Consider the following 25,948-nt stretch of genomic DNA (forward strand, 5'->3'; position numbering starts at 1 on the left):
GCCAAATAAAAACACAGAAGTTGTGATAAACTCCACACCCTGATTAGATAAGAATGGGTTGTCATCAGTCAGGATTTGGCCCAGAAGCTGAGATCCAGCTACCTTGATAAATTCCACAAATCTAGAAAAATGGGTCAACACTGGAAATATTGATTCTTTATATAAACTTTATGAAATTGTTAATAAAAGTGTAAAAACTTGTGAATTGCTGATAATGGTACATCAGTTACCATAGAAATACGTGACTAAGAGATCTAAGGGTATGTGCACACGTTGCGGATTTCTTGCAGAAAATTCCTGAAGAAAACCGGAAATTTTCTGCAAGAAATCCGCATTTTTTTTTTTGCGTTTTTTTTCCGTTTTTTTCGCGTTTTTTTAGCATTCTGCAAGCGTAATTAGCTTGCAGAATGCTAAAGTTTTCCCTGCGATCTGTAGCATCGCTTGGAAAACTGACTGACAGGTTGGTCACACTTGTCAAACATAGCGTTTGACAAGTGTGACCAACTTTTTACTATAGATGCTGCCTATGCAGCATCTATAGTAAAAGATAGAATGTTTAAAAATAATAAAAAAAATAAAAAAATGCTTATACTCACCCAGACATCTCACCGGCGTCCGTTCCGTATAGTTGGTCTGTGCGCACAGGACCTCCCGTGACGTCACGGTCACGTGAGCGGTCACATGACCGCTCACGACCAATCACAGGACAGTGACGTCATTCGGCGAGGTCCTTCAGCGCACACCAGGTACAGAAACCGAACGGCAGCGTGCGAGGAGGCGGCAAGACATCGAGGGTGAGTATAGGACTGTTTATTATTTTATTTCTTATTTTTTGACCACTTATATGGTGCCCAGTGCGTGGAGGAGAGTCTCCTCTCCTCCACCCTGGGTACCAACCGCATATAATCTGCTTACTTCCCGCATGGTGTGCACAGCCCCGTGCGGGAAGTAAGCAGATCAATGGACCCCTAGGTGTGCGGAATCCCTGCAATTCCGCATTTTTAATGAACATGTTGCTTTTTTTTCCGCTATGCGATTTTTTCGCGGAAAAAATCGCAACATTTGCACCAAAAATGCGGAATACCCTGTAAATAATAGGAGGCTTATGTAAGCGTTTTTTTTCGCGTTTTTATCACGTTTTTATAGCGAAAAAACGCGAAAAAAACGCTAACAATCCTGAACGTGTGCACATGGCCTTAATGCGAACCTATCAGCTGGATTTTGCAAAGTAAACTACAGACATTGTCATGTTGCCACTTTTATACTGATTAAAATGAGACCTGGGGTAAAGAAATATCTTGTGGTTCTTGTGTAATCAGTGTTAGGCTGGGGTCACACATGCGAGTTTTACGGACGTAAGAGCGCAGAAACTACGTCCGTAAAACTCGCATTACATACGGCACAATTATTCTCAATGGGGCTGCTCCTATTAGCCGTATATTACGGTTCAGTATTATACGGCTTTCTACGGCCGTACAAAATCGCAGCATGCTGCGTTTGTCAGCGTACTGCGCAAATAATACGCCAATGAAAGTCTATGGGGGCGCGAAAAATACGGATTCCACACGGACCTGCAGTGTGACTTGCGAGAAATACGCAGCGCTGTTAGTGAAAAGTCGGTAATTCAATTGCCGGCTTTTCATTTCTCCTGCACAAACCCGACAGGATATGAGACATGGTTTTCATACAGTAAACCATCTCATATCCCCTTTTTTGTTGCATATTCCACACTACTAATGTTAGTAGTGTGTATGTGCAAAATTTCAGCGCTGTAGCTGCTGAAATAAAGGGTTAAATGGCGGAAAAAATTGGCGTGGGCTCCCGCGCAATTTTCTCCGCCAGAGTGGTAAAGCCAGTGACTGAGGGCAGATATTAATAGCCAGGAGAGGGTCCATGGTTATTGGCCCCCCCGTGGCTAAAAACATCTGCCCCCAGCCACCCCAGAAAAGGCACATCTGGAAGATGCGCCAATTCTGGCACTTGGCCACTCTCTTCCCACTCCCTGTAGCGGTGGGATATGGGGTAATGAAGGGTTAATGCCACCTTGCTATTGTAAGGTGACATTAAGCCAGATTAATAATGGAGAGGCGTCAATTATGACACCTATCCATTATTAATCCAATTGTAGGAAAGGGTTAAAAAACACACACACACATGATTACAAAGTAGTTTAATGAAATAAACACAGCGGTTGTTGTAATAATTTATTGTTCTCCCATTCCATTTCCAGGACCTCGCTTGGCAACATAATAAACGCACAAGATACATACCTTCTGCTGTCAGATCTCGTCCCACGAAGTAATCCATCTGAAGGGGTTAACTAATATTACAGGCAGGAGCCCTGCAAATGCAGCTGTGCTCCCTGCCTGTAATCCCCGGGGAATGAATGAAATGTAGGTCATTGACCTACATTTCCTTCAGTCGCGGTGATGCGCCCCTGCTGGATGTTCTCATGAACTGCAGCCTGGGAACTTTTTCCCACGCTCCAGGTCATATGAGGACATCCACCAGGGGGCGCATCACCGCGACTGAAGGAAATGTAGGTCAATGACCTACATTTCATTCATTCCCCGGGGATTACAAGCACGGAGCACAGCTGCATTAGCAGGGCTCCTGCCTGTAATATTAGTTAACCCCTTCAGATGGATTACTTCGTGGGACGAGATCTGACAGCAGAAGGTATGTATCTTGTGCGTTTATTATGTTGCCAAGCGAGGTCCTGGAAATGGAATGGGAGAACAATAAATTATTACAACAACCGCTGTGTTTATTTCATTAAACTACTTTGTAATCATGTGTGTGTGTGTTTTTTAACCCTTTCCTACAATTGGATTAATAATGGATAGGTGTCATAATTGACGCCTCTCCATTATTAATCTGGCTTAATGTCACCTTCCAATAGCAAGGTGGCATTAACCCTTCATTACCCCATATCCCACCGCTACAGGGAGTGGGAAGAGAGTGGCCAAGTGCCAGAATAGGCGCATCTTCCAGATGTGCCTTTTCTGGGGTGGCTGGGGGCAGATGTTTTTAGCCACGGGGGGGCCAATAACCATGGACCCTCTCCTGGCTATTAATATCTGCCCTCAGTCACTGGCTTTACCATTCTGGCGGAGAAAATTGCGCGGGAGCCCACGCCAATTTTTTCCGCCATTTAACCCTTTATTTCAGCAGCTACAGCGCTGAAATTTTGCACATACACACTACTAACATTAGTAATGTGGAATATGCAAAAAAAAAGGGGATATGAGATGGTTTACTGTATGTAAACCATGTCTCATATCCTGTCGGGTTTGTGCAGGAGAAATGAAAAGCCGGCAATTGAATTACCGGCTGTTCACAGATATCGCGCTGAAGTAAATATAAATACAGAATATATATATGTGTCTCAATGACACATATATATATATATATATATATACTGTATATATGTTTTCCCTAACATTTGAGCACATAAATCCATTAGATGTCGGTTTTGCAAGCCTGCGCGAAAATCTCGCAGTACGGATGCCATACGGATTACATACGGAGGATGCCATGCGCAAAATACGCTGAAACACCCTGACTACGGATCAATATTTTGGGGACATTTCTCCGTATTACGGCCGTAGTACGGACGTATAATACGTGGCGTATTTTCTTACGCCATGTGTGACCCCAGCCTTAGAAGTCTTATCACCCTGAAGCACAAACAGTCTGTCTCTTGCTCTGTCTCTATAATGAAGAACATGTTTGTGCTTCGAGGCGGCCTGTGGCTGGTCTTTCCTTGATTTCTCTGGCTTAGGGTACCGTCTCACAGTGGCACTTTGGTCGCTACGACGGCACGATCCGTGACGTTCCAGCGATATACTTACGATCTCGCTGTGTCTGACACGCTACTGCGATCAGGGACCCCGCTGAGAATCGTACGTTGTAGCAGATAGTTTGAAACTTAAAGGGAACCTGTCACCACGTTTTTGGAAGATGGGATAAAAATAGCGTTAAATAGGGGCAGAGGTGGGCATTACATTAGTGTGTTTGTTATGCGTTTATTACCCACCTAAGTTGCCGAAATACCTTTGCAAAGTCTCCGTTTTCGCCTGTCAATCAGGCTGATCTGGTCAAAAGGGCGTTGTCTTCCCCCAGATTTTGCGTAGTTTTCCGTTGGTGGCGTAGTGGTGTGCGCATGCCCAAGGTCCCGAATCCTCTGCCAGGGGATTTAAAAGAGCGCGCTGTTCGTTTTCATTGGTGATCGGTGGGCGCGGCCATCTTCCTTTGGCCGCGCGTGCGCAGAAGCGGCGCTCTGCTGGCCGCGGCTTCAGGAAAATGGCCGCCGCGATATCCATCTGCGCACGCGCGGCATCCCGCGGCCATTTTCCTGAAGCCGCGGCCAGCAGAGCGCCGCTTCTGCGCACGCGCGGCCAAAGGAAGATGGCCGCGCCCACCGATCACCAATGAAAACGAACAGCGCGCTCTTTTAAATCCCCTGGCAGAGGATTCAGGACTTTGGGCATGCGCACACCACTACGCCACCAACGGAAAACTACGCAAAATCTGGGGGAAGACAAGACGCCCTTTTGACCAGACCAGCCTGATTGACAGGCGAAAACGGAGACTTTGCAAAGGTATTTCGGCAACTTAGGTGGGTAATAAACGCATAACAAACACACTAATGTAATGCCCACCTCTGCCCCTATTTAACGCTATTTTTATCCCATCTTCCAAAAACGTGGTGACAGGTTCCCTTTAATTTCGTCGCTGGATCACCCGCTGACATCGCTGCATCGGCGTGTGTGACGCCGATGCAGCGATGTCTTCACTGGTAACCAGGGTAAATATTGGGTTACTAAGCGCTTACACAGGATGCAGGAGGAGTGCAGGGAAGCGGACGCCCGGGGACGTGACAGGCACCGGAATGTGAGTATGTGGTTTTTTTTTTTACGTTTACAATGGTAACCAGGGTAAACATCGGGTTACTAAGCGCGGCCCTGCGCTTAGTAACCCGATGGTTACCCGGGGACTTCGGCATCGTTGGTCGCTGGAGAGCTGACTGTGTGACAGCTCTCAAGCGACCACACAAGGACTTTCCAACAATCACGGCCAGGTCGTATCGCTGGTCGTGATCGTTGGAAAGTTGCTGAGTGTGACGGTACCCTTAGAGCAGGAAGATAAGACTCTCCTACAGTCCTGCCCCGGAGCACAGGCATATCATTAACTGAAAACTTCTATTTATTTTAAATTTCTTTTTATTAGTTTTTACACAGATTACAGATAGATAATAAGTAATAGGTGGTTTTGAAAATATAACAGTGATACATTCAACAAAGCCCCGGGGGAGCTAGTCCATTAAATTCAAGTAACAATAGTAACGACCGTAGAATCAAAAATAAGATTTCATTAGAATGTATCCTTCAGGAAAAAAAAAAAAAAAAAAATATATATATATATATATATATATATATATATATATATATATATGAGTGTTTCCCCGATAGTAAGACAGCGTCTTACTTTCTTTTCCCACTCAAAAGTCCCACTATGTCTTACTATCGGGGGGGTGTCTTACATTGAAAAAAAAACCTGTGTGGTCGCTGGAGAGCTGTCACACAGACAGCTCTCCAGCGACCAACTATGCGAAGTCCCCTGGTAACCAGGGTAAACATCGGGTTACTAAGCGCAGGGCCGCGCTTAGTAACCCGATGTTTACCCTGGTTACCAGTGTAAATGTAAAAAAAAAAAAAAAAAAAAGTGAGGTGTCATATCTTGTTTTTTCCAGAGGTGATTTTGGAGTTTTTGGGCTGTCAGAAAGATACTGATGACTTCCATCTCCGAGGGCGCCCCAGTGCAGGCTGCAGTAGGCCGGCTCTGGCGGCGGGTCCATGCGGGGTGGAGTAGATGAAGCTGGCCGCTGCTTGCTGCTCCGGAGCGCACAGTCCGTGCGGGGGATGGTGCACCGGGCCGGGGGAGGACAGGACGTGCAGGTATCCGCCGCCTCCTGCGCCAACCACAGCGCCGCCCCCGGCCACGAACCCCCCGGAGAAGCTGGAGCATTTGTCGGGGAGCAGCAGCTGGTCGTGCCCGAGGTGGCTTCCCTTTCTCATGGTACGGAGCCGCCGCCTTCTCCGCTCTCCTCCTTGTGACCCCAGTAATCCGCACTGCCCGGCCTGCACCCTACAAATAGCCGGGGCTGCAGTTAGAGCAGGTGCTGAGGTGAGCTCGTCGGAGGGCTATCGAGCACCGGGGGAGGCATATGGAGGACGGATTGTACGGCTGTGTGTGCTCGGGCCCCAGCTCCGACCTCCCTGCCACCACCGCGGCTGAAAAATGGCTCCAGGAAGCTGACAATGAATGAAGGGATGCGGTTTACGCGCGAAGGTCGGAGCTGGGGCCCCGAGCACACACAGCCGTACAATCCGCCTCACGAGGAGAGCGGAGAAGGCGGCGGCTCCGTACCATGAGAAAGGGAAGCCACTTCGGGCACGACCAGCTGCTGCTCCCCGACAAATGCTCCAGCTTCTCCGGGGGGTTCGTGGCCGGGGGCGGCGCTGTGGTTGGCGCAGGAGGCGGCGAATACCTGCACGTCCTGTCCTCCCCCGGCCCGGTGCACCATCCCCCGCACGGACTGTGCGCTCCGGAGCAGCAAGCAGCGGCCAGCTTCATCTACTCCACCCCGCATGGACCCGCCGCCAGAGCCGGTCTACTGTAGCCTGCACTGGAGCGCCCTCGGAGATGGAAGTCAACAGTATCTTTCTGACAGCCCAAAAACTCCAAAATCACCTCTGGAAAAAACAAGATATGACACCTCACTTTTTTTTTTTTTACATTTACACTGGTAACTAGGGTAAACATCGGGTAACTAAGCGCGGCCCTGCGCTTAGTAACCCGATGTTTACCCTGGTTACCAGTGAAGCCTTAGCTGAATTGTCGTACGGCTTATATTTTTCCAACGTGCAGTACTACGTCTTACTTTCGGGGGTGCGTCTTACATTAGCCGACCCCGCTAAAACCCCCACTACGTCTTACTATCGGGGGTGTCTTACTATCGGGGAAACACGGTATGTATATATATATATATATATATATATATATATGTATATGTATATGTGTATATATATATATATATATATATATATATATATATTCCGGTCTGATGTCTTGTATCTTCCTAAGGACTATTCCCGAGGCAGGAGGCGGCCCCACATTAATCAAACATTAATACAACAAACATATGATAGAAGAGAGAGAAAGAAGGGGAAAAACAGGGTTAGGGTTAGTTTCTCCGAAATGAGAGGGTTCGGCTTATATTAAAATAGGTGCAAGGGAGTTAAAGGGAGGACATCGGAGCGTTTACTTTTGGATTAGGAAGAAGTCAGTACTTATAAAAAGACTCTTAATTATTAATGAGAGCTAGATAATCTTCACTAGATCGGAAAGATTTCCAGGGAGCCCATGTTGTGTGGAATTTCTCTTGTGAGAAATAAGTGAATGCGGAAATTTCCTCAATATAGTACAACTGGTCCACTTTATTAGCCCAATCTGAGAGGCTCGGACAGTTTTTAGTCAACCAGTGGACTGGGATAAGAAGCTTAGCTGCTGATAGAAGGAAGGCCAATAGAGATTTATTTTTATGTTTTGATTTATCTTCCTTCCAGTTCAAGAAAATAAGTGTCAGGGAAGGTGGATGTGGTAATTTGCATATTTTAGTTATGTGTTTTAATACTTCTTTCCAAAAGGTTTGTAGTATTTCACAAGACCACCACATATGCAAAAAGGTACCATTGTCTTGAGTACACCTCCAACAAGTTGGTGAGGAGTTAGGATACCATAGATGATATAGTCGGGGTTGTGCACCATCTAGTGACTATTTTATACGAATTTTCCTGTACTCTAATACAACTCGATGGACCATGCGAATTTTTGTAAATTTGATCCACCTCCCAGTCTTGCAATTCAATACCAAGATCTTTTTCCCAGTTATGTGTGTAAGCTCGTTTGAGTGGCGTCTTGTTAATCACAATTGTCTGGTATATTTTGGACTGGACGCCCCCTGGTGGGTTCTTATGGGCTAGAAGTTTCTCAAACATTGTTAGGTCTCTATGAAGGTGGCCTACTCTAACTGAAAACTTCTAACACTGATTACACAAGAACCACAAGATGGATTTGTTCACCCCAGGTATTTTAATTTATTTATTTTCTGAAAATGAGACCTCAGATAAAGCAAAAAAAAAAAAATCATAATCCTTTATAAACAACAAAATAACCATCCCCAGATCATCACCGATCTTCCACCAAATTTCACAGTGGGTGCAAGACACTGTGGCTTGTACGCCTCTCCAGGTCTTCGTCCAGCCAGGTGTTGATCTGGGGATGCTTCAACAAGACTGGAATTGGGCAGGTTGTTCTTTGCGAAGGACGGATGAATCAAGCTGCATACAAGGTTATCCTGGAAAATCTGTTGATTCCTTCTGCTCACGCAATATTCCCCAACTCTGAGGACTGTTTTTTTCCAGTAGGACAATGCGCCATGCCACACAGCTAGGTCAATCAAGGTGTGGATGAAGGACCACCACATCAAATCCCTGTCATGGCCAGCCCAATCTCATGACTTGAACCCCATTGAAAACCTCTGGAATGTAATCAAAAGGAAGGTGGATAGTCACAAGCCATCAAACAAAGAAGAACTGCTTAAAAGGTCACCCAGAAGCAGTGTAAAAGACTGATGGAAAGAATGCCAAGACGCGTGAAAGCTATGATTAAAAATCATGGTTACGGTATTTAACAAAATATTGATTTCTGAACTGTTCCTGAGTTAAAACATAAGTATTGTTGTTTCTAAATGATTGTGAACTTGTTTTTGTTTTTTGCATTATTTGAGGTCTGCAAGCAATTCATTTTTTGTTATTTTGACCATTTCTCATTTTCAGAAAATAAATACAAAATGTATTGCTTGGAACTTCGGAGACATGTTGTCAGTAGTTTATTGAATAAAAGAGCAATTTACATTTTACTCAAATATACTTATAAAGAGAAAAATCAAACAAACTGAAAAATTTTGCTGTAGTCTCTTAATTTTTGCCAGAGCTGTATATAGAGTGGGGAAAATAAGTACGGTATTTGATACACTGCCAATTTTGCAAGTTTTCCCACCTACAAAGAATTAATTTGCATTTTATTGCAAGAAACATGAAATAAGTATTTGATACAATAGAAAAACAGAACTTAATATTTGGTACAGAAACCATGGTTTGCTATTAGATGTTAGACGTTTCCTGTAGCTCCTGACCAGGTTTGCACACACTGCAGAAGAGATTTTGGCCCACTCCTCCTTACAGGTCTTCTGAAGATCTCTCATGTTTCGGGTCTGTCGCTGGGCAACACTGAGTTTCAGCTACTGCCAAAGATTTTCTATTGGGTTCAGGTCTGGAGGCTGGTTGGGCCACTCTAGAACCTTGAGGGTCTGTGCACACGTTGCAGATCCGCAGCGGATTTGACACTGCAGATTCGCAGCAGTTTTCCATGCGTTGTACAGTACCATGTAAACCTTTTGGAAAACCAAATCCGCAGCGGAAAATACCGTGAGGAAATGCTGCGGTTTATTTTCCGCAGCATGTCAATTCTGTGTGCGGATTCTGCAGCGTTTTACACCTGCTCCATAATTGGAATCCGCAGGTGTGAAAACGCATGTGAAATCCACACAAAAACCGGGGTCAATCCCTGGTTAAAACGCAGGGCATTTTACCTGCGGATTTTTCAGAATGTGGGTGGAAAAATCCGCACACGAAACTGCAATGTGTGCACATACCCTGAAATGCTTCTTAGTGCGGAGTCAGACTGCCGTATAACTCGTGCAAGGATCGCATCGTACTGCACGCATTTCTATGCAGCTGTCAAGCTTAGGTCAGGAGAGCCGACAGCCAGTACAAGGTTTACGATGCGATTCTCACATGAGAAATAGGTCAGTCTGTCTCTGCCGTTAGAGACACTCCTTATTTGCCCTGGCTATGTGTTTGGGGTCATTGTCATGCTGGAAGACCCAGCTTCAATTCTCTTACTGAGGGATGGAGCTTGTTGGCAAAAATCCCCATCCATCCTCCCTACAATACGGTGCAGTCGTTCTGTCCCCTTTGCAGAAATGCACCCCGATTATATTTCGTCCACATTGCTTCAAGGTTGGGATGTTTGTCTTGGGGTTGTACAGCGAATGGAGTTGATATCAAAAAGTTCTAGTTTGGTCTCATTTGCCACATATCCTCCCCCCATGCCTCCTCTGGATCATCCAGATGGTCATTGGCGAACTTCAAACGGGCCTGAACATATGGTGGCATGAGCAGGGGGGACCTTGCATGCCCTGCAGGATTTTAATCCATGACGACGTGGTCCCAGCTCTCTTTTTGGCCAAGTCTTCCTGTGTAGTTCTGGGCTGATTCTTGACATTTCTCAGAATCATCCTTACCCCATGAGGCGAAACTTTGCATGGATCCCCAGTCTGAGGAAGATTGACAGTCATCTTGTGTTTCTTCCATTTTCTAATAATTGTGCTAACAGGCCTTCTCACCAAGCTGCTTGCCTATTGTCCTGTAACCCATCCCAGCCTTGTGCAGGTCTACAATTTTGTCCCTGGTGTCCCTTAGCTCTTTGGTCTTGGCCATGGTGGAGAGGTTGGAGTGTGATTGATTGTGTGGACAGGTGTCTTTTATACAGGTAACGACTTAAAACAGGTGCAATTAATACAAGTAATGAATGCAGAATAGGAGGGCTTCTTAAAGCAAAACTATCAGGTTTGAGAGCCATAATTCCTGCTGGTTGGTAGGTGATCAAATACTTATTTCATGTAATAAACTGCAATTTAATTATTTAAAAATCTTACAATGTGATTTTATGGTTTTTATTTTTAGATTCTGTCTCACAGTTGAAGTGTACCTACAATAAAAACTACAGACCTCTCTTTGTAGGTGGGAAAACTTGCAAAATCGACAGTGTATCACATATTTTTATCCCACTGTACGTGGCTCCACACTACAGTACCTTGCGAAAGTATTCGACTCCCTGGAACTTTTCAACCTTTTCCCACATATCATGCTTCAAACATAATGATACCAAATGTAAATTTTTGGTAAAGAATCAACAAGTGGAACACAATTGTGAAGTTGAACAAAATTTATTGGTTATTTTACATTTTTGTGGAAATTCAAAAACTGAAAAGTGGGGCGTGCAATATTATTCGGCCCCTTTAACTTAATACTTTGTTGCGCCACCTTTTGCTGCGATTACAGCTGCAAGTTGCTTGGGGTATGTCTCTATCAGTTTTGTACATCAAGAGACTGAAATTCAACATAGCCCGTTGATATTGGAATGATAGGGGCTTGGCTATAAGATGCTGCATTTGTATTTTGTTACAGAGAGCATCAGATTAGACATGAATTGAGTCCCCTGATTAGTCAACATCTCCCTGGGGAACCCCACACGCGAAAATACAGTCAGTAGTGCATCAGTAACTTTATCGACTCTTATGGAGGATGACGTCATAGCTTCTGGATATTGCGTAGCATAGTCGTCAACTGTAAGAATAAGGCCCCTTTCACACATCAATTTTTGCCGTCCGTCACAATCCGTTGGCTCAATGGATCCGTCGCAGATTGTGAAAAATTGATACGACAGATCCGTTTTTTTGGACGGATCCGAATAACGGATCTAGCTAATGGGATCGGAGGATGCTCAGTTAAAAAAAAAAAAAAAAATCCTGAATCCGTCGCTGTATTCCGTCGCCGTCCGTTTTTTTCGACGGACACAAAAAATTTTACTTTATCCGTTGTCTCCGGCTGCCGGACAAACAATTTTTGATGGATTGGGCGTACGATGAATGAAACGTGAGGCCATCCGTTGCAATCCGTTGCTAATACAAGTCTTTGAAAAAAAAAAAACGGATCTGGCGGCATTAGCCGCCGGATCCGTTTTTTTTTTTCCTTTCAAAATTTGACGGATTGCGACTGATGGCAAAAAACTGATGTGTGAAAGGGGCCTAAAGCTTTTACCAGGGCTGCTAGGTATTGCAAGAGGGCCCTATAGTATCCACATCATTCATTGGAAAGGCTCCTCAATCATCACTAGTGGTATCTTAAGACTATTGCCACAACATACAGACCGAAGGCAAATACAGAATACAGACATAGGACAGAAACAGACATAGGACGGAAACACAAAGGGACATCTGATAGAAGAGTGATGAGTATTATGAGTAAATTAACTATTCTACTGAGCCCAAAAGTAATCCCTAGCAGCCCATATAGCCTCAATAAGTTCTATTCTAGCATTATGAGGCTGTCATGTATTCCATTCTACACTTTGAAGTACGGTAAGTCATGGTAAGAAGGGCGAGCAGTGCGTTTACAATATAGAGCAATAAGACACCTGGCCGCGGTTAGTAGGTGTAATATCAGCTTAGCTGAGTTCTTTCCCATCCCCTAGGGGTAATATTTAAAATGTATATCAAGGGGTCTAATGGAATAACTTTTGGATCATATTTTTAACAGAATCCAAAAACCCTGTCAGACTGGAGCAAGGCCAAAAAATGTGCGTCAAATTACCCTGAGAGGATCTCCACCGCCAACACATCCGATTTCTGTGGATTGAGTTTATGCAATAAAATGGGGGTATGATACCAATACATCAAAATCTTGTACTCTTTGTAGAAAGTGCACATTGAAGTTTTTCCAGCTTTTTTCCCACTGCCTGCCAGGTCTGAGGGAAAAATTCCTTACCCAAGAAAGACTCCCATCTGGCCATATACATATGCCTTGGAAACTAACCTTCCAATGGAGCATTGATCACTATGTAAATATCTGAAATCAATCCCTTAGTGCCAGGCCCTCTACTACAAAGATTTTCAAACTCCGTTGGCTGTGAGACTCCAGTGAAACCAAGCAGCGACGAAGCCAAATGTTTAATTCACAGTTAGATATAGAAAATGTATCTTTAATATAGTCAAACGTGTGACAATCCATTTTTTTCCATCAACCAGGTCAGCAAATCTAAATAGACTAGCTGTGATCCATGGGTGGGCCATAAAGGGTTCAAGCAGCTTGGCATTAATGGCTGATACACAAAATAAGTCATAGGTGAATTTGGGGAGGTCAGGCCGAACCTACTCATACACGAAAGCCAGATGTCCCCAGTAACTTGTTTAGGTCCCAATAAAGGATTTGATATCTTGACTGTACGACATGACCACAATAATGAATGCGGATGAATAGGGGCTGGCCACAACTTTTCAATCTCTGTCCATTTATTTAAGGCCCAAAGAGAAGCCCAGGATAGACCTCTTCTCAAATGGGTAGCCCAATAGTATTTGATAATATCCGGGGTCGGCAGCCCCCCTGGGACTTGTGGGTGATTAGAACTTCCCTAGCAAATCTGTGACATTTATTATTGAAAATAAATCTCATTATTGCTGCTTGTAGCGACTGGAAGAGTTTCAGAATAATATATTAATTAGGGTAGCAGAGACATCTTCAGTGCTGCTAGTCATCGGAGTAAAGAGAGAGAATGTGACATCCATTTAAAGGGAACCTGTCACCCCCCCCCCCCCCCAGGGCCTATTAAAGTAAAAGACCACTTTCAGCAGCACTAAGGCTGCATTCTGTGAAGGTGGCTCTTATGTTTATTATCCCTAGGAATGCATAAATAATGAATTTTATACATTTCCCGCCATACCTCTATTGCGTCAGGGAGGTATGTTTTCTCCCCCTGACTGAACCACCTCGCAGCCGGCCATCATCCCCCTCTGGCCTCCGGGCACCGCCTCCTCTCTTTCTCGTGACGTGAGGATCTCTGGAGGAAAGAGTCAGAGGGAGATAGGGACAGGCGCAGAGGTCCTCACTGCGCAGGCTCCAGATTCCCAGCCCCGCAGTGTGACTACATCATTGCACACTGCGGGGCGGGATATGGGGCCTCTGCTACACGCAGGTGCGATATTCTTACATCACCTTATGTAAGTTCCCGGGCAGCGAACACGGCGTATGCCCGAGAACTGATTGCAGATGCCGGTGACGTCACGAGAAAGAGAAGAGGTGGCACCCGGAGGCCAGAGGGGGATGATGGACGGCTGCGAGGCGGTTGAGTCAGGGGGAGAAAACATACCTCCCTGACTCAATAGAGGTATGGCAGGAAATTTATAAAACTCATTATTTCAGCGTTCCTAGGGATAATAAACATAAGAGCCACCTTCACAGAATGCAGCTTAGTGCTGCTGAAGATGGCTCTTTTACTTTGATAGGGCCTGGGGGTGACAGGTTCCCTTTAACTAGTGTGCTTTTCAGCTCCCTAAATAATGAGGGGAAGTTACCGGAATACAAGGTGTTGTAATAAGAGGTTAAATTAACCCCTAGATATTTAATTGTCAGATTTCCAGCAAAATGTATAGTTTATTTTAACCCCTTACTGCCATTGGACGGGATAGTACGTCCAATGGCAGTACCCCCGCTTTGATGTGGGCTCCGACAGAGCTTCTGTTTTCAAGGCCTTAATCTTATATCCTGCTATATCAGTATTCTCGCAAACATCTTTAAGATTGGGTAATGGGGCATGAAGCCTAGTAAGGGTCAGCAGTACATCATCTGCAAACAAGGAGATTTTAAAGGTTTTCCCTTTTACATCCACTCCTGAGATATCAGTATTCAGATGTATTCTAGCCGCCAGTGGTTCCATACACATAGCAAAAATCAGAGGGTACAATGGACACCCCTGTCTTGTCCCATTCGATATCCTAAAGCTAGAGGAAATATGATATGGACAATTAATGGAGACCGACGGAACTATATATAGAGTGTAACGGGCTGAGTGGTGGAACCACTGTTCTAAAGTTCAAGGAAGACCTGGAGGAGCATGACTAGGAGCCTCACCCAATCCGACCACGGACATGCAGCAGCTAACGATGCCGCAGTCTGTGGAGAGACAAGGGAGGTGATCCAGGTGCTACTCCAGGACTGACCTTGGGTAGATGGCGGCTGACCCCTAGGAGTGAATAGCTGGAATGGCCTGGGGGAATGTCCAACTGATGCAGGCAAGTAGAGAAGATGACAGGAACCGCAGGTGCAGACAGGACAGTCTAGCGGAGATATGAACACTGGCGGCTGCAGCTGGCTCAGCTATTGTTGAGTTGAGCACTGCGGATGCAACTGACTCTAATGCCGTTGAGGTGAGCACTGGCGGGTGCAGCTGGCTCTGCTGCCGTTGTGGTGAGAACTGACGGGTGCAGCTGGCTCGGATGCTGTTGAGGTGAGCTCTGGTGGGTGCAACTGGCTCTGCTGCCGTTGAGAACACTGGCGGGTGCAGCTGGCTCTGCTGCCATTGAGGTGAGCACTGGCGGATGCAGCTGGCTCTACTGCCATTGAGGTGATCACTGGCGTGTGCAGCTGGCTCTGCTGCCATTGAGGTGATCACTGGTGGGTGCAGCTGGCTCTGCTGCCATTGAGGTGATCACTGGTGGGTGCAGCTGGCTCGGACACACAGGGACCTGAGAACTGACAAGCGTGTTAGGAACGAACAACATTGCACAGGCACCTCCATGATGGAGGAGGCGGTTTAAATAGAAAGAGACCTCCAGCAATTGGCTGGGAACACTTTAGAGCAGTGGTGGCGAACCTATGGCACGCAGAGCCCTCCCGTTTGGGCACGCACGCCATCTCCTCAAAACTAGGGCCGCCACCACTCTCCTCAGCCTGCTCATAATCTCCCTCATCACTAGCGCCGATGCCGCGGCCACTCTCCTCTGCTCCTAACTCTCCCATCAGGCCGTTCCATCAGTCTGTGCACGTGCTGAGGATGGCGCGTGGACTGAGGAGAGTGGCAGCGGCACTATAGCCGAGATGGCGCTCGTGCCCACAGGTAGGACTGATATATGAAGAAACCAGATCAGCGTTGGAACGGGCAGAGGTAAGTAGTTTGTTTTGTGGTTTGTTTGTTTTTTGGTGTGCCCATTATACTGTATGCAGCATCACGTGGGGCCATTATACTGTATGCAGCATCACGTGGGGCCATTATACTGTATGCAACATCACGTGGGGTCATTATACTGTATGCAGCATCACGTGGGGCCATTTTACTGTATGTCGCATCACGTGGGGCCATTATACAGTATGTCGCATCACGTAGGGCCATAATACAGTATGTCGCATCACGAGGGGCCTTAATACAGTATGGAGCATCACGTGGGGCCATAATGCAGTATCGAGCATCACGTGGGGCCACAATACTGTATCGAGCATTACGTGGGGCCACAATACTGTATCGAGCATTACGTGGGGCCATAATACTATATCGAGCATCAAGTTGGGCCATAATACAGTATGGAGCATCATGTGGGGCCATAATACAGTATGGAGCATCACGTGGGGCCTTAATACAGTATCGAGCATCACGTGGGGCCATAATGCAGTATCGAGCATCATGTGGGGCCATAATACAGTATCGAGCATCACGTGGGGCCATAATACTATATCTAGCATCAAGTTGGGCCATAATACAGTATGGAGCATCACGTGGGGCCATTATACAGTATGTCACATCACGTGGGGCCATAATACAGTATGTTGCATCACGTGGGGCCTTAATACAGTATGGAGCATCAAGTGGGGCCATAATACAGTATCGAGCATCACGTGGGGCCATAATACTATATCGAGCATCAAGTTGGGCCATAATACAGTATGGAGCATCACGTGGGGCCATAATACAGTATGGAGCATCACGTGGGGCCATAATACAGTATGGAGCATCACGTGGGGCCTTAATACAGTATAGAGCATCACGTGGGGCCATAATACAGTATCGAGCATCACGTGGGGCCATAATACAGTATCGAGCATCACGTGGGGCCATAATACAGTATCGAGCATCACGTGGGGCCATAATACAGTATCGAGCATCACGTGGGGCCATAATACTATATCTAGCATCAAGTTGGGCCATAATACAGTATGGAGCATCACGTGGGGCCATTATACAGTATGTCACATCACGTGGGGCCATAATACAGTATGTTGCATCACGTGGGGCCTTAATACAGTATGGAGCATCAAGTGGGGCCATAATACAGTATCGAGCATCATGTGGGGCCACAATACTGTATCGAGCATCACGTGGGGCCATACTATATCGAGCATCAAGTTGGGCCATAATACTGTATCGAGCATCACGTGGGGCCATAATACAGTATGGAGCATCACGTGGGGCCATAATACAGTATGGAGCATCACGTGGGGCCATAATACAGTATGGAGCATCACGTTGGGCCATTATAATGTATGCAGCATCACGTGGGGCCATTATACTGTATGCAGCATCACGTGGGGCCATAATACAGTATGGAGCTTCACGTGGGGCCATAATACAGTATGGAGCATCACGTGGGGCCATAATACTGTATTGAGCATCACGTGGGGCCATAATACTGTATTGAGCATCACGTGGGGCCATAATACTGTATTGAACATCACGTGGGGCCATAATACAGTATGGAGCATTACGTGGGGCTATAATACAGTATGGAGCATCACGTGGGGCCATAATACTGTATCAAGCACTATGTGGGGCTATAATACTGTATGGAAAGCAATGCCGGGCCTCATTATACTGTACAGTTAGTCCTCGGGTTACAACGGTCTCGAGTTACATCGTTTCGTGGTTACGACGCTTTATACGACGCCTCATTCCGACTTACACGGTTTTGCGTCGTAAGTCGAACAACATGCAACTACGTGCAGTGTGTAGCGTGGCTAAAGGTTGTATAGTCGACGGGAGGTATGTATCACAGGGAAGGTTTGTCGCTGTGATGTAACCCGGAGTGTTTTCTTTAATGCACATAAAGCAATGAGGAATTGTTTGGTATGTTTGGGTCCGGGTTTCGGGTAGCTATGAGAGATGGGAGGGTCTGGCTACCCATATACTGGTGTTTGGAATGCGGGCAAAGATCCAAGGAGCACGTCTTGCAGCGCTGGCTGGGCTGAGCCAAGAAGAGTGGACGGTCTTGACAACCGTGAGTAATACAGTACTGACCGGGGTCAGTGAGAACTGCTGTTTTGGGATACCTCTGAGGAGAAGAGGGATCCGGGAACCTGTGTGGCCGGCACCAACAGGTAACGGACAGGTGTCCGTGTGTACTGACCGGGGTCAGAGTGGAAGAAGACAGAGACAGTGCGTCTGGGCATCTCTGAGGCCGAGGGGTGTCCAGGAACCCGTGAAGTTGCCAACGGGTGATTGTCTGAAAACCGTGTATTGTACTGACCGGGGTCAGTGAAAAACTATGTTTGGGCTGTGTGTAAAGCCGGGTGCGTAACAGACCGGAGTCTGTGGTGTTCTGACCGGGGTCAGTGAGAGACTGAGTTTTTTTTTCCTGAGAGTCAGCTTGCTGTGGCTCGGTGAGGTCACAAGGTTTGCTGTGGCTCGGTGGGGTCATGAAGGTGACAAGCGGCTTGCTGTGGATCGGCGGGTCCACGAAGGTGACAAGCGGCTTGCTGTGGATCGGCGGGTCCACGAAGTCTGCTGTTGAGCTGTGCAGCGCGGTTGCAGCAAAGAGAGAAAAGAAGAAAAAAAAAAAAAGACATTGCTGGTTTAGAGTGTGCGGACTCTTAAAGGGCCAGAGTCACATTGGTGTGCTGGGCGAACTGGGGCCTGAGAGTGCTGTGGGAAGTCCACAGGGTGTACCCCAGAGTGGGGTGGTGTCCCTAAAAGGGGGTTGAGTCCCCCAAAAAAAGGAGCAGTGCCCAAATAATTATGGTTGGCCAAAAAGGGGCTGCGTCTCAAAAGGGGGTGGAGTCCCTAAAAGGGGTGGTGGCCCTAAAGGAGAAAATGGTCCACAAGGGGGCGGTAGCCCACAAGGGGGTGGTGACCCAAAAAGGGGTGGAGCTTTCTAAAGGGGAACAACAATGTTTGTGTTTTGTGTATTCCGAGTGTGGCATAGACTTCCCATTTGATGACAGCCCACAGGTGTGTACTGTTATGTTACACCGTGAAGAAGTATCTGGACTGCTGGACTCAAAGAGTCAGGTGACTCTGACGGGAACTCCTCTCGTTCTCTGTCTAACCGAGAAAAAGGTCAATGTTCGCTGCATTCATGGGGTCACTGTTGACTATACTGTGGACAGAGTGATTATTGATATGTCCAAAAATGTAAAGTGCCAAGATGGTGGTATAACACCAGACTTGTTCTACCCATTTGAGAGGGACCGGGACTTTGTGATCTTTGAAGACATATGGGAAGTTGACGCAGTGTGGGGTTGTTCAGAGGAGAGACGGAATGGTCATATTGAAGCCCCACTACAGCAGCAGGTTGTGGGGATTCCTGTTAATGGGATGTGTAAAGAGAAAGCAGCGCCACCTAATGTCAATAGTCCAGAGTTACAGGTGACTGGAAGAAAGTGTGGGTCTGACACCTGTTTAAGTGGGGACTTGCTGCTCCAGGATGACAGGGTGAGAGGGGGTGACTCCTATCCCGACTGTGACTTGAGCGCAAAGGGAAAAGAGTGCAGTAAGGAGGAGCTGAGTAAAAATCACAGATCTTCATCTCGTCGCGGGGGCCGCAGAAAGGCGGGACAAGTTACACCCTGTGAGAAGAGAGATGATGAGGAAGAGACAGGGTCAGGTGCAGATAACGTTATTGTCCTTGATAAGGAGGTCACTTTATCTCTGACAAATCCCAGCACAGAGGTAGGGCTGGAATTAAAACAGACCTGTGGTAGTCCCATATCTGCAATGCCCGGGAATGCTGAAGTGGCTCAGTATGAAGGCTCCAGAGTACCTGAGGCTGAAGAGATGGAGAACTCTGAAGTTACCAAGAGCCCAGGAGAGACCATAGAGGTGGATGCAGAAACAGGTGGAACTCTGAAGAGGCAGAGTGTGAGTGGGCAAGAGACCCCGTCTGAAAGTTTAATTAAAGAACTGGTGGTGCGACATGTGCTGGCCAAAAGAGAGCATGACCATGAGATAGAGCTGCTTAAAGAGACAGTCAAGCAAGAAAAGGTCCTGAGACTGGCGATTGAGCACAGAGTGGATGAGCTGGAGAAGGAAGTCTCTGAGCTCAGAGGTCACCTATCAGCGTGTCAAACCATGAATAGGGCCATATTGAAAGATATGGAGGTGCTCAGAGAGGCCCAAGAGAAGAATCAGCAGGAGCTTCTCCAGAGAGAGGATGAGCGTCGCTGCCTGACAGAGGAGTTGCCAATGCCCATCTTGGCGAAGGCTCAAGCAGAAGAAAAGACTGGGGAAGAGTTTGTGCTAAAGGCGGAACAAGACAGTCACCCGGTTGTGGCAGATGTCCGTGAAGATGAGACCCCGCTCTTCAAGACCGTGATTGATGTACCCGAAGAGGTGCAAGAAGCCTGTACCGGTGAAGGTGTGCATGAAGCATTTAGAAAGGCAGTAGAAGCATGTAGTGTGCACTGGGCACCAGAGACTAAACAGTTGATGATACTGTCGACTAGGGAAGTCACAGTGAAGCGGGTGGCTGTCCTGAGGGATATGCACCTACACTGCCTCCGTACAAAGCAGAAGATCATTTTGAAGAATGATGAAGCCGTTCGACGTTTGGAGCGTGAAAGGAAAGCTCTTAGTCGGCTGGGCTTATTAGAGGACACAGTCCAAGTACCCAAAGTTCTGGTGGAGAAAGTTATTGGGAAACTTGGGAGAGTGATGCAGGAGATGGTGGATAAATCCAGTCTGAAGAGACTGAGGATACCGGCTGATGAAGAGGTCCAGGTCTTGGGTGAAGATGGGATGGTTCCGTTCCTGGTTGTCGGATCCAGAGAGAGTCTTAGGAATATCCGCATGCTCCTGGAATATCGCATGGCATACCTAAGGGAGGTAGAGCAGCTGAGATTTGAGAGACTGCAAGTTAATAAACAGCTGCCAGAGAGGCGAAGAGGTTCTCTAAAGACTCGAAGTCCTCAAGCTAACAGAGTATATAGAGATAAAGGGAAGAGCTTCTCTCCGAAGAAAGACAATAGGAGAGATCAACAACCGAGAGAGAGCCGAAGGTGGTCAGATGGAAAAGCTAGAAATAGTGACTCCTCAGTTAGTTCAGGGCTCAGTGACCTAAGCGGGAGATCCTGTAGCAGACGAGATGACAAGGGGTCATCGTTATCAAAGGATGTGACGGAAAGGGTTGACGAATACCGACGTAAGGGTTCAGTGCCAGGCCCTGACTTTGACAGACGGTTTGACTGTCAGGGACGACTGAGAGGGGTCTCTAGTCGGTTTAGGACAAGTGCCAAGCCCCACGGCTTTAGGCAGAGGGGGGAGGTATGTAGCGTGGCTAAAGGTTGTATAGTCGACGGGAGGTATGTATCACAGGAAAGTTTTGTCGCTATGATGTAACCCGGAGTGTTTTCTTTAATGCACATAAAGCAATGAGGAATTGTTTGGTATATTTGGGTCCGGGTTACGGGTAGCTATGAGAGATGGGAGGGTCTGGCTACCCATATACCTCACCCCTGGGTAAGGGGCATAACCATGCCTATCTATGTTTGTTTCAGGACCTGTGGTGATGTCAGAACCACATGTCTAATCATGTGACAGGTGCCTGGGTGTGGTTTCAGGCTACATAATGGAGGTGTGTTTGGCACATGCTGGTGAGTGTTTGGAAGTCTGTCAGAGTGGACACACTTCCATGTGTCTTGGCTGGACACTGCAGAGTGGCGTGTGTGTTGGACGGTTCCAAGTGGGAACAGACGTCCTGGAAGCACACAGAGACCATATTTAGGCTGGAGAGCCTACGTGCTGGACATGGCACAGCCTGTATGCCTACAGGTCTGAGGGAGAGCAGAGCTTTACTATGGACACTGAGGACTTATCCATCTGATGTAAGACTGTTTACCTTTGTTTTGCTGACTTAAATGGTTTATGGAGTGAATAAACCTACATGAACGCTGAAGAGAATGCGCCTCCTGTTTCCTCCTATGCACCTGAGCGAGTGAATCCCTACAAGTGGCAGAAAAATAGAGTCCAGTACTGTACACTGTACCCGGTTACACGAGGAAAACGAGTCTCCTGCACGCCATAACACCCTAATTATGTAGGGTACTGTGTTAGGATAGGTGTTTGGATAGGCTAAGTGTTTGCAGTACTGTACTGTTATTCTGGTACAGTCCTGTATGAATGTATGGTCCGACTTGCATCGAAATTCGGTTACGACGTCGTGTAAGAATGGATCAACGTCGTAAGTCGAGGACTACCTGTATAGAGAACTATGTGGAGCCCATTGCACTTTATGGAGCACTATGTGAGGCCCATTACACTGTATGGAGGACTATGTGGAACCATTGTACTGTATGGAGGACATTTTGTGCACATTATACTGTATGGAGAGCTGTGTAGGGATCATTTTAATCAGTATAACGGTGCCGACCTGACACTGTAGGTTACTGTGCACAAACCTGCTGACAGGTTCCCTTTAAGGACACCACGCACCCTATGGCTTGTGGACTCAAAAAGAGAGGGAACATCGAGCTTATTAGCGCACAGTTCAAAAGCTGTATCTCTTAAGGTATGTTGGTTGCATTAGTGCCTATGGCATGGGCAGTTTACACATCTGGAAAGGCACAATCAGTGGTGAACATTAGAGGATTGAGGACATGATATGCTTCCATACAGACATCATTTTCAGGGGAGGCCTTGTGTATTTCGGCAAAACAATGCTAAACCACATACTGCAACCAGCACAACAGCATGCCCCAACTTTTGAGACGTGTTTTTGCCATATATTTTTAAATGAGTTAATTTTTTCAAATGGGAGGGAAAAAAAAGTGTAACTTTCACCTTCTGATCTGTGATCTATGTTCTGTGTTAACTATGGCTATAAGAGATTTCCAAATCATGTCATTTTCTGAAGATCTTTGAAGCTGCATATAAAAAGAAAAAAAAAACCTGTGAAGCTTATCTCCGGTATAGAAAATGTAGAACTAGATGAGGGCATCCAGTTGCCTACATTGTTCATTTAAAACTTTTGTATTCATTACTTTTATTTTTTTGTTCTCTGTAGGGATATTGAACCTTGCAATGGCAGAAGCTGTTTCTTCACACATGAGTCTTATGAGAAATATCGCTTGGGTCCAACACTGGCTGAATTGTTGCTCCTCTCCAGCAAGTAAAACTCTTTTACTTATTATGTCCAAATAGTGTTCTTAAAGTGAACTTGACAGCTGATACATGTGGCCCGATCCACAGACAGTATGTATCAGGCACTGGCTATATGATCTCAGCCATGAATCATAGATTGTTAGAGTTGGAAAAGACCTCCAGGGTCATCGCGTCCAACTCCCTGCTCACTGCAGAATTCAGTGAACCATCCCTGACAGATGTCTGTCCAGCCTCTGTTTGAAGAAGTCCGTTGAAGGAAAACTCACCACCTCTCGTGGCAGCCTGTTCCACTCATTGATCACCCTCACTGTCAAAAAGTTTTTTCTAATATCTAATCTGTGTCTTCTACTTTTCAGTTTTATTTCATTGCTCCTTTTCTTTCCTTGTGCAAATGAGAATAAGCATGATCCCTCTACACTGTGACATAGCTTCAGATATTTGTAGACAGCTATAAAGTATCTAAGGCTACTTTCACACTAGCGTCGGGCTTGGCCAGTCGCGGTGCGTCGGGCCGAGGGTCCCGACGCTAGCGTTGTCTCCGCCGCACAACGGGGGCAGCTGATGCATTTTTCCAGCGCATCCGCTGCCCCATTGTGAGGTTCGGGGAGGTGGGGGCGGAGTTCCGGCCGTGCATGCGTGGTCGGAAAAAGCGGACCATCGTGAGCAAAAAACGTTACATGTAGCGTTTTTTGGTCCCGACGGTCCGCCACAACACGGCGCAACCGTCGTACGACGGTTGCGACGTGTGTCAATCCGTCGCAATACGTCGCTTAATGTTAGTCTATGGGGAAAAAACACATCCTGCAAGCACTTTTGCAGGATGCGTTTTTTCGGCAAAACGACGCATTGTGGCGGATTGCAGTTAACGCTAGTATGAAAGTAGCCTTAGCCTTTTTTTTGTTAAAGCAAAAATTCCCAGATCCTTTAACCGTTCCTCGTAGGACATAGTTTGCACTCCGCCCCAGTTTTTTAATGTGTTTTTTAAAATGTGCCCAGAACTGGACACAGCTTGCTAGATGAGGTCTGACCAAGGAGGAGTAGAGGGCGATAATTACTTAATGTAATCCTAGACTTTGTGCTTCTCTTAATACATCCTGGAACTGTTTGCCTTTTTTACTGCTGCATCACAATGGTGACTCATGTGCAGTCTATGATCTATTAGTACTAATATCCAAGTCTTTTTCACACATGCTGTTGCTTAGTTATATTCCTCCCGTTCTGTAAATTTAATTTTTGTTTTTCTTGGCCAGATGTAGGATCTTGCATTTCTCCCTGTTCAATACCATTCTATTTGTTGCTACCCATTGTTCAAGCTTATCTAGATCCTCCTGAATTCTTTCTCTGTCTTCTCTGTTATCTATCCCTCCTAGTTTTGCATTGTTTGCAAAGTTGATTAGTTTAACTTCAGTTTCCTTCTCTAGATCATTTATAAAAATGTTGAACAACACTGGGGCCTTTTGGTGCCCTACTTGAAACACTCTTCCAAATGGATGTGCAACCGCTTATTGCCACTCTTTGAGTAGGATCACTAAGCCAGTTATGGATCCACCTAACTGTAGGCTTGTCAATCCCATATTTGGTCATTTTTTGCAATAAGAATATTACAAGATACTTTATCTAATGCTTTGCTGAAGTGGAAATATACGTATAGTACAATGCCAAAGATTTTACTTCTTACATTACATGAGTGGTATCTTTTGTAAATTCTACAATAGTTCAGAAACCGGACAGTATAGTTTTCCTTACAGTATTATGGGCACCACATTTTGCTCCATACAGTATGTTGAGCCCCATATATTGCTCCATACAGTATTATGGCTACCACATAGTGCTAAACACAGAATAATGTGCCCCATATATTGCTCCATATAGAACAACAAGCCCCATATATTGCTCCAAACAATATAATGAACCACATATAATGCTCCATACATTATAATGAGCCCATGTAATGCTCCATACAGTATAATGAGCCATACAGAATGAGCCCCATATAATGATCCATACAGTATATAATAGGACCCATATATTGTTCCGTACTGTGTAATGGGCCCCATGTAATGCTCCATAAAGAATGAGCCCCATATATTGCTTCATACAGAATGGGCCTCATATAATGTGCCATACAGTATATGATGGGCTCCATATAATGCTCCAGTATGTGATGGGCCCCATATATTGCTCCATATATAATGGGCCTCATTTTACATAGTTACATAGTTATTAAGGTTGAAGGAAGACTGTAAGTCCATCTAGTTCAACCCATAGCCTAACCTAACATGCCCTAACATGTTGATCCAGAGAAAGGCAAAAAAAAACCATGTGGCAAAGAGTAACTCCACCATGGGGAAAAAAATTCCTTCCCAACTCCACATACGGCAATCAGACTAGTTCCCTGGATCAACGCCTTATCAAGGAATCTAGTGTATATAGCCATTTAATGCCCCGTACAGTATAGAATGGGCCCCATAGAGTATAATGAGCCCCATATATTGCTCCATACAGAATGAGTCCCATATGATGCTCCATTAAGAATACTGTATATACTCGAGTATAAGCTGAGATTTTCAGCCCATTTTTTAGGCTTTTTTAGACTTTTTTAGTGCCCCTCTCAGCTTATACTCGAGTCCTTGTCCCAGGGGGTCGGCGGGGGAGGGGGAGTGGTGGCTGTCACATTATACTCACCTGCTCCTGACGCGGTCCCTGCTTCTAGGATTGTCTCTGACGCCGGCAGCTTGTTCATGTGTTCAGCGGTCATGTGGTACCGCTCATTAAAGTAATGAATATGGATGCGACTCCACTCCCATCGGGGTGGAGCGCATATTCATTACTTTATTGAGCG

General features: G+C 46.1%; 1 protein-coding gene across 3 annotated transcripts in view; it reads left to right on the forward strand.

The window, feature by feature from the left end:
- ICE2 (interactor of little elongation complex ELL subunit 2) overlaps window positions 1-25,948 on the forward strand; it is a 173,481-nt gene that overhangs the window by 48,913 nt on the left and 98,620 nt on the right. For 2 of the 3 annotated variants that reach the window (XM_077264062.1, XM_077264064.1), the window contains exon 2: window positions 23,009-23,113. The exons of the other annotated variant lie outside the window; for it this stretch is intronic. In XM_077264062.1, coding sequence (XP_077120177.1) covers window positions 23,009-23,113 — 105 coding nt within the window. The remainder of the gene's footprint in view (window positions 1-23,008; window positions 23,114-25,948) is intronic. 3 annotated transcript variants of the gene reach the window in all.

The sequence above is a fragment of the Ranitomeya variabilis genome, chromosome 5, assembly GCF_051348905.1.
Source record: "Ranitomeya variabilis isolate aRanVar5 chromosome 5, aRanVar5.hap1, whole genome shotgun sequence".
NCBI classification, from domain to species: Eukaryota; Metazoa; Chordata; class Amphibia; order Anura; family Dendrobatidae; genus Ranitomeya; species Ranitomeya variabilis.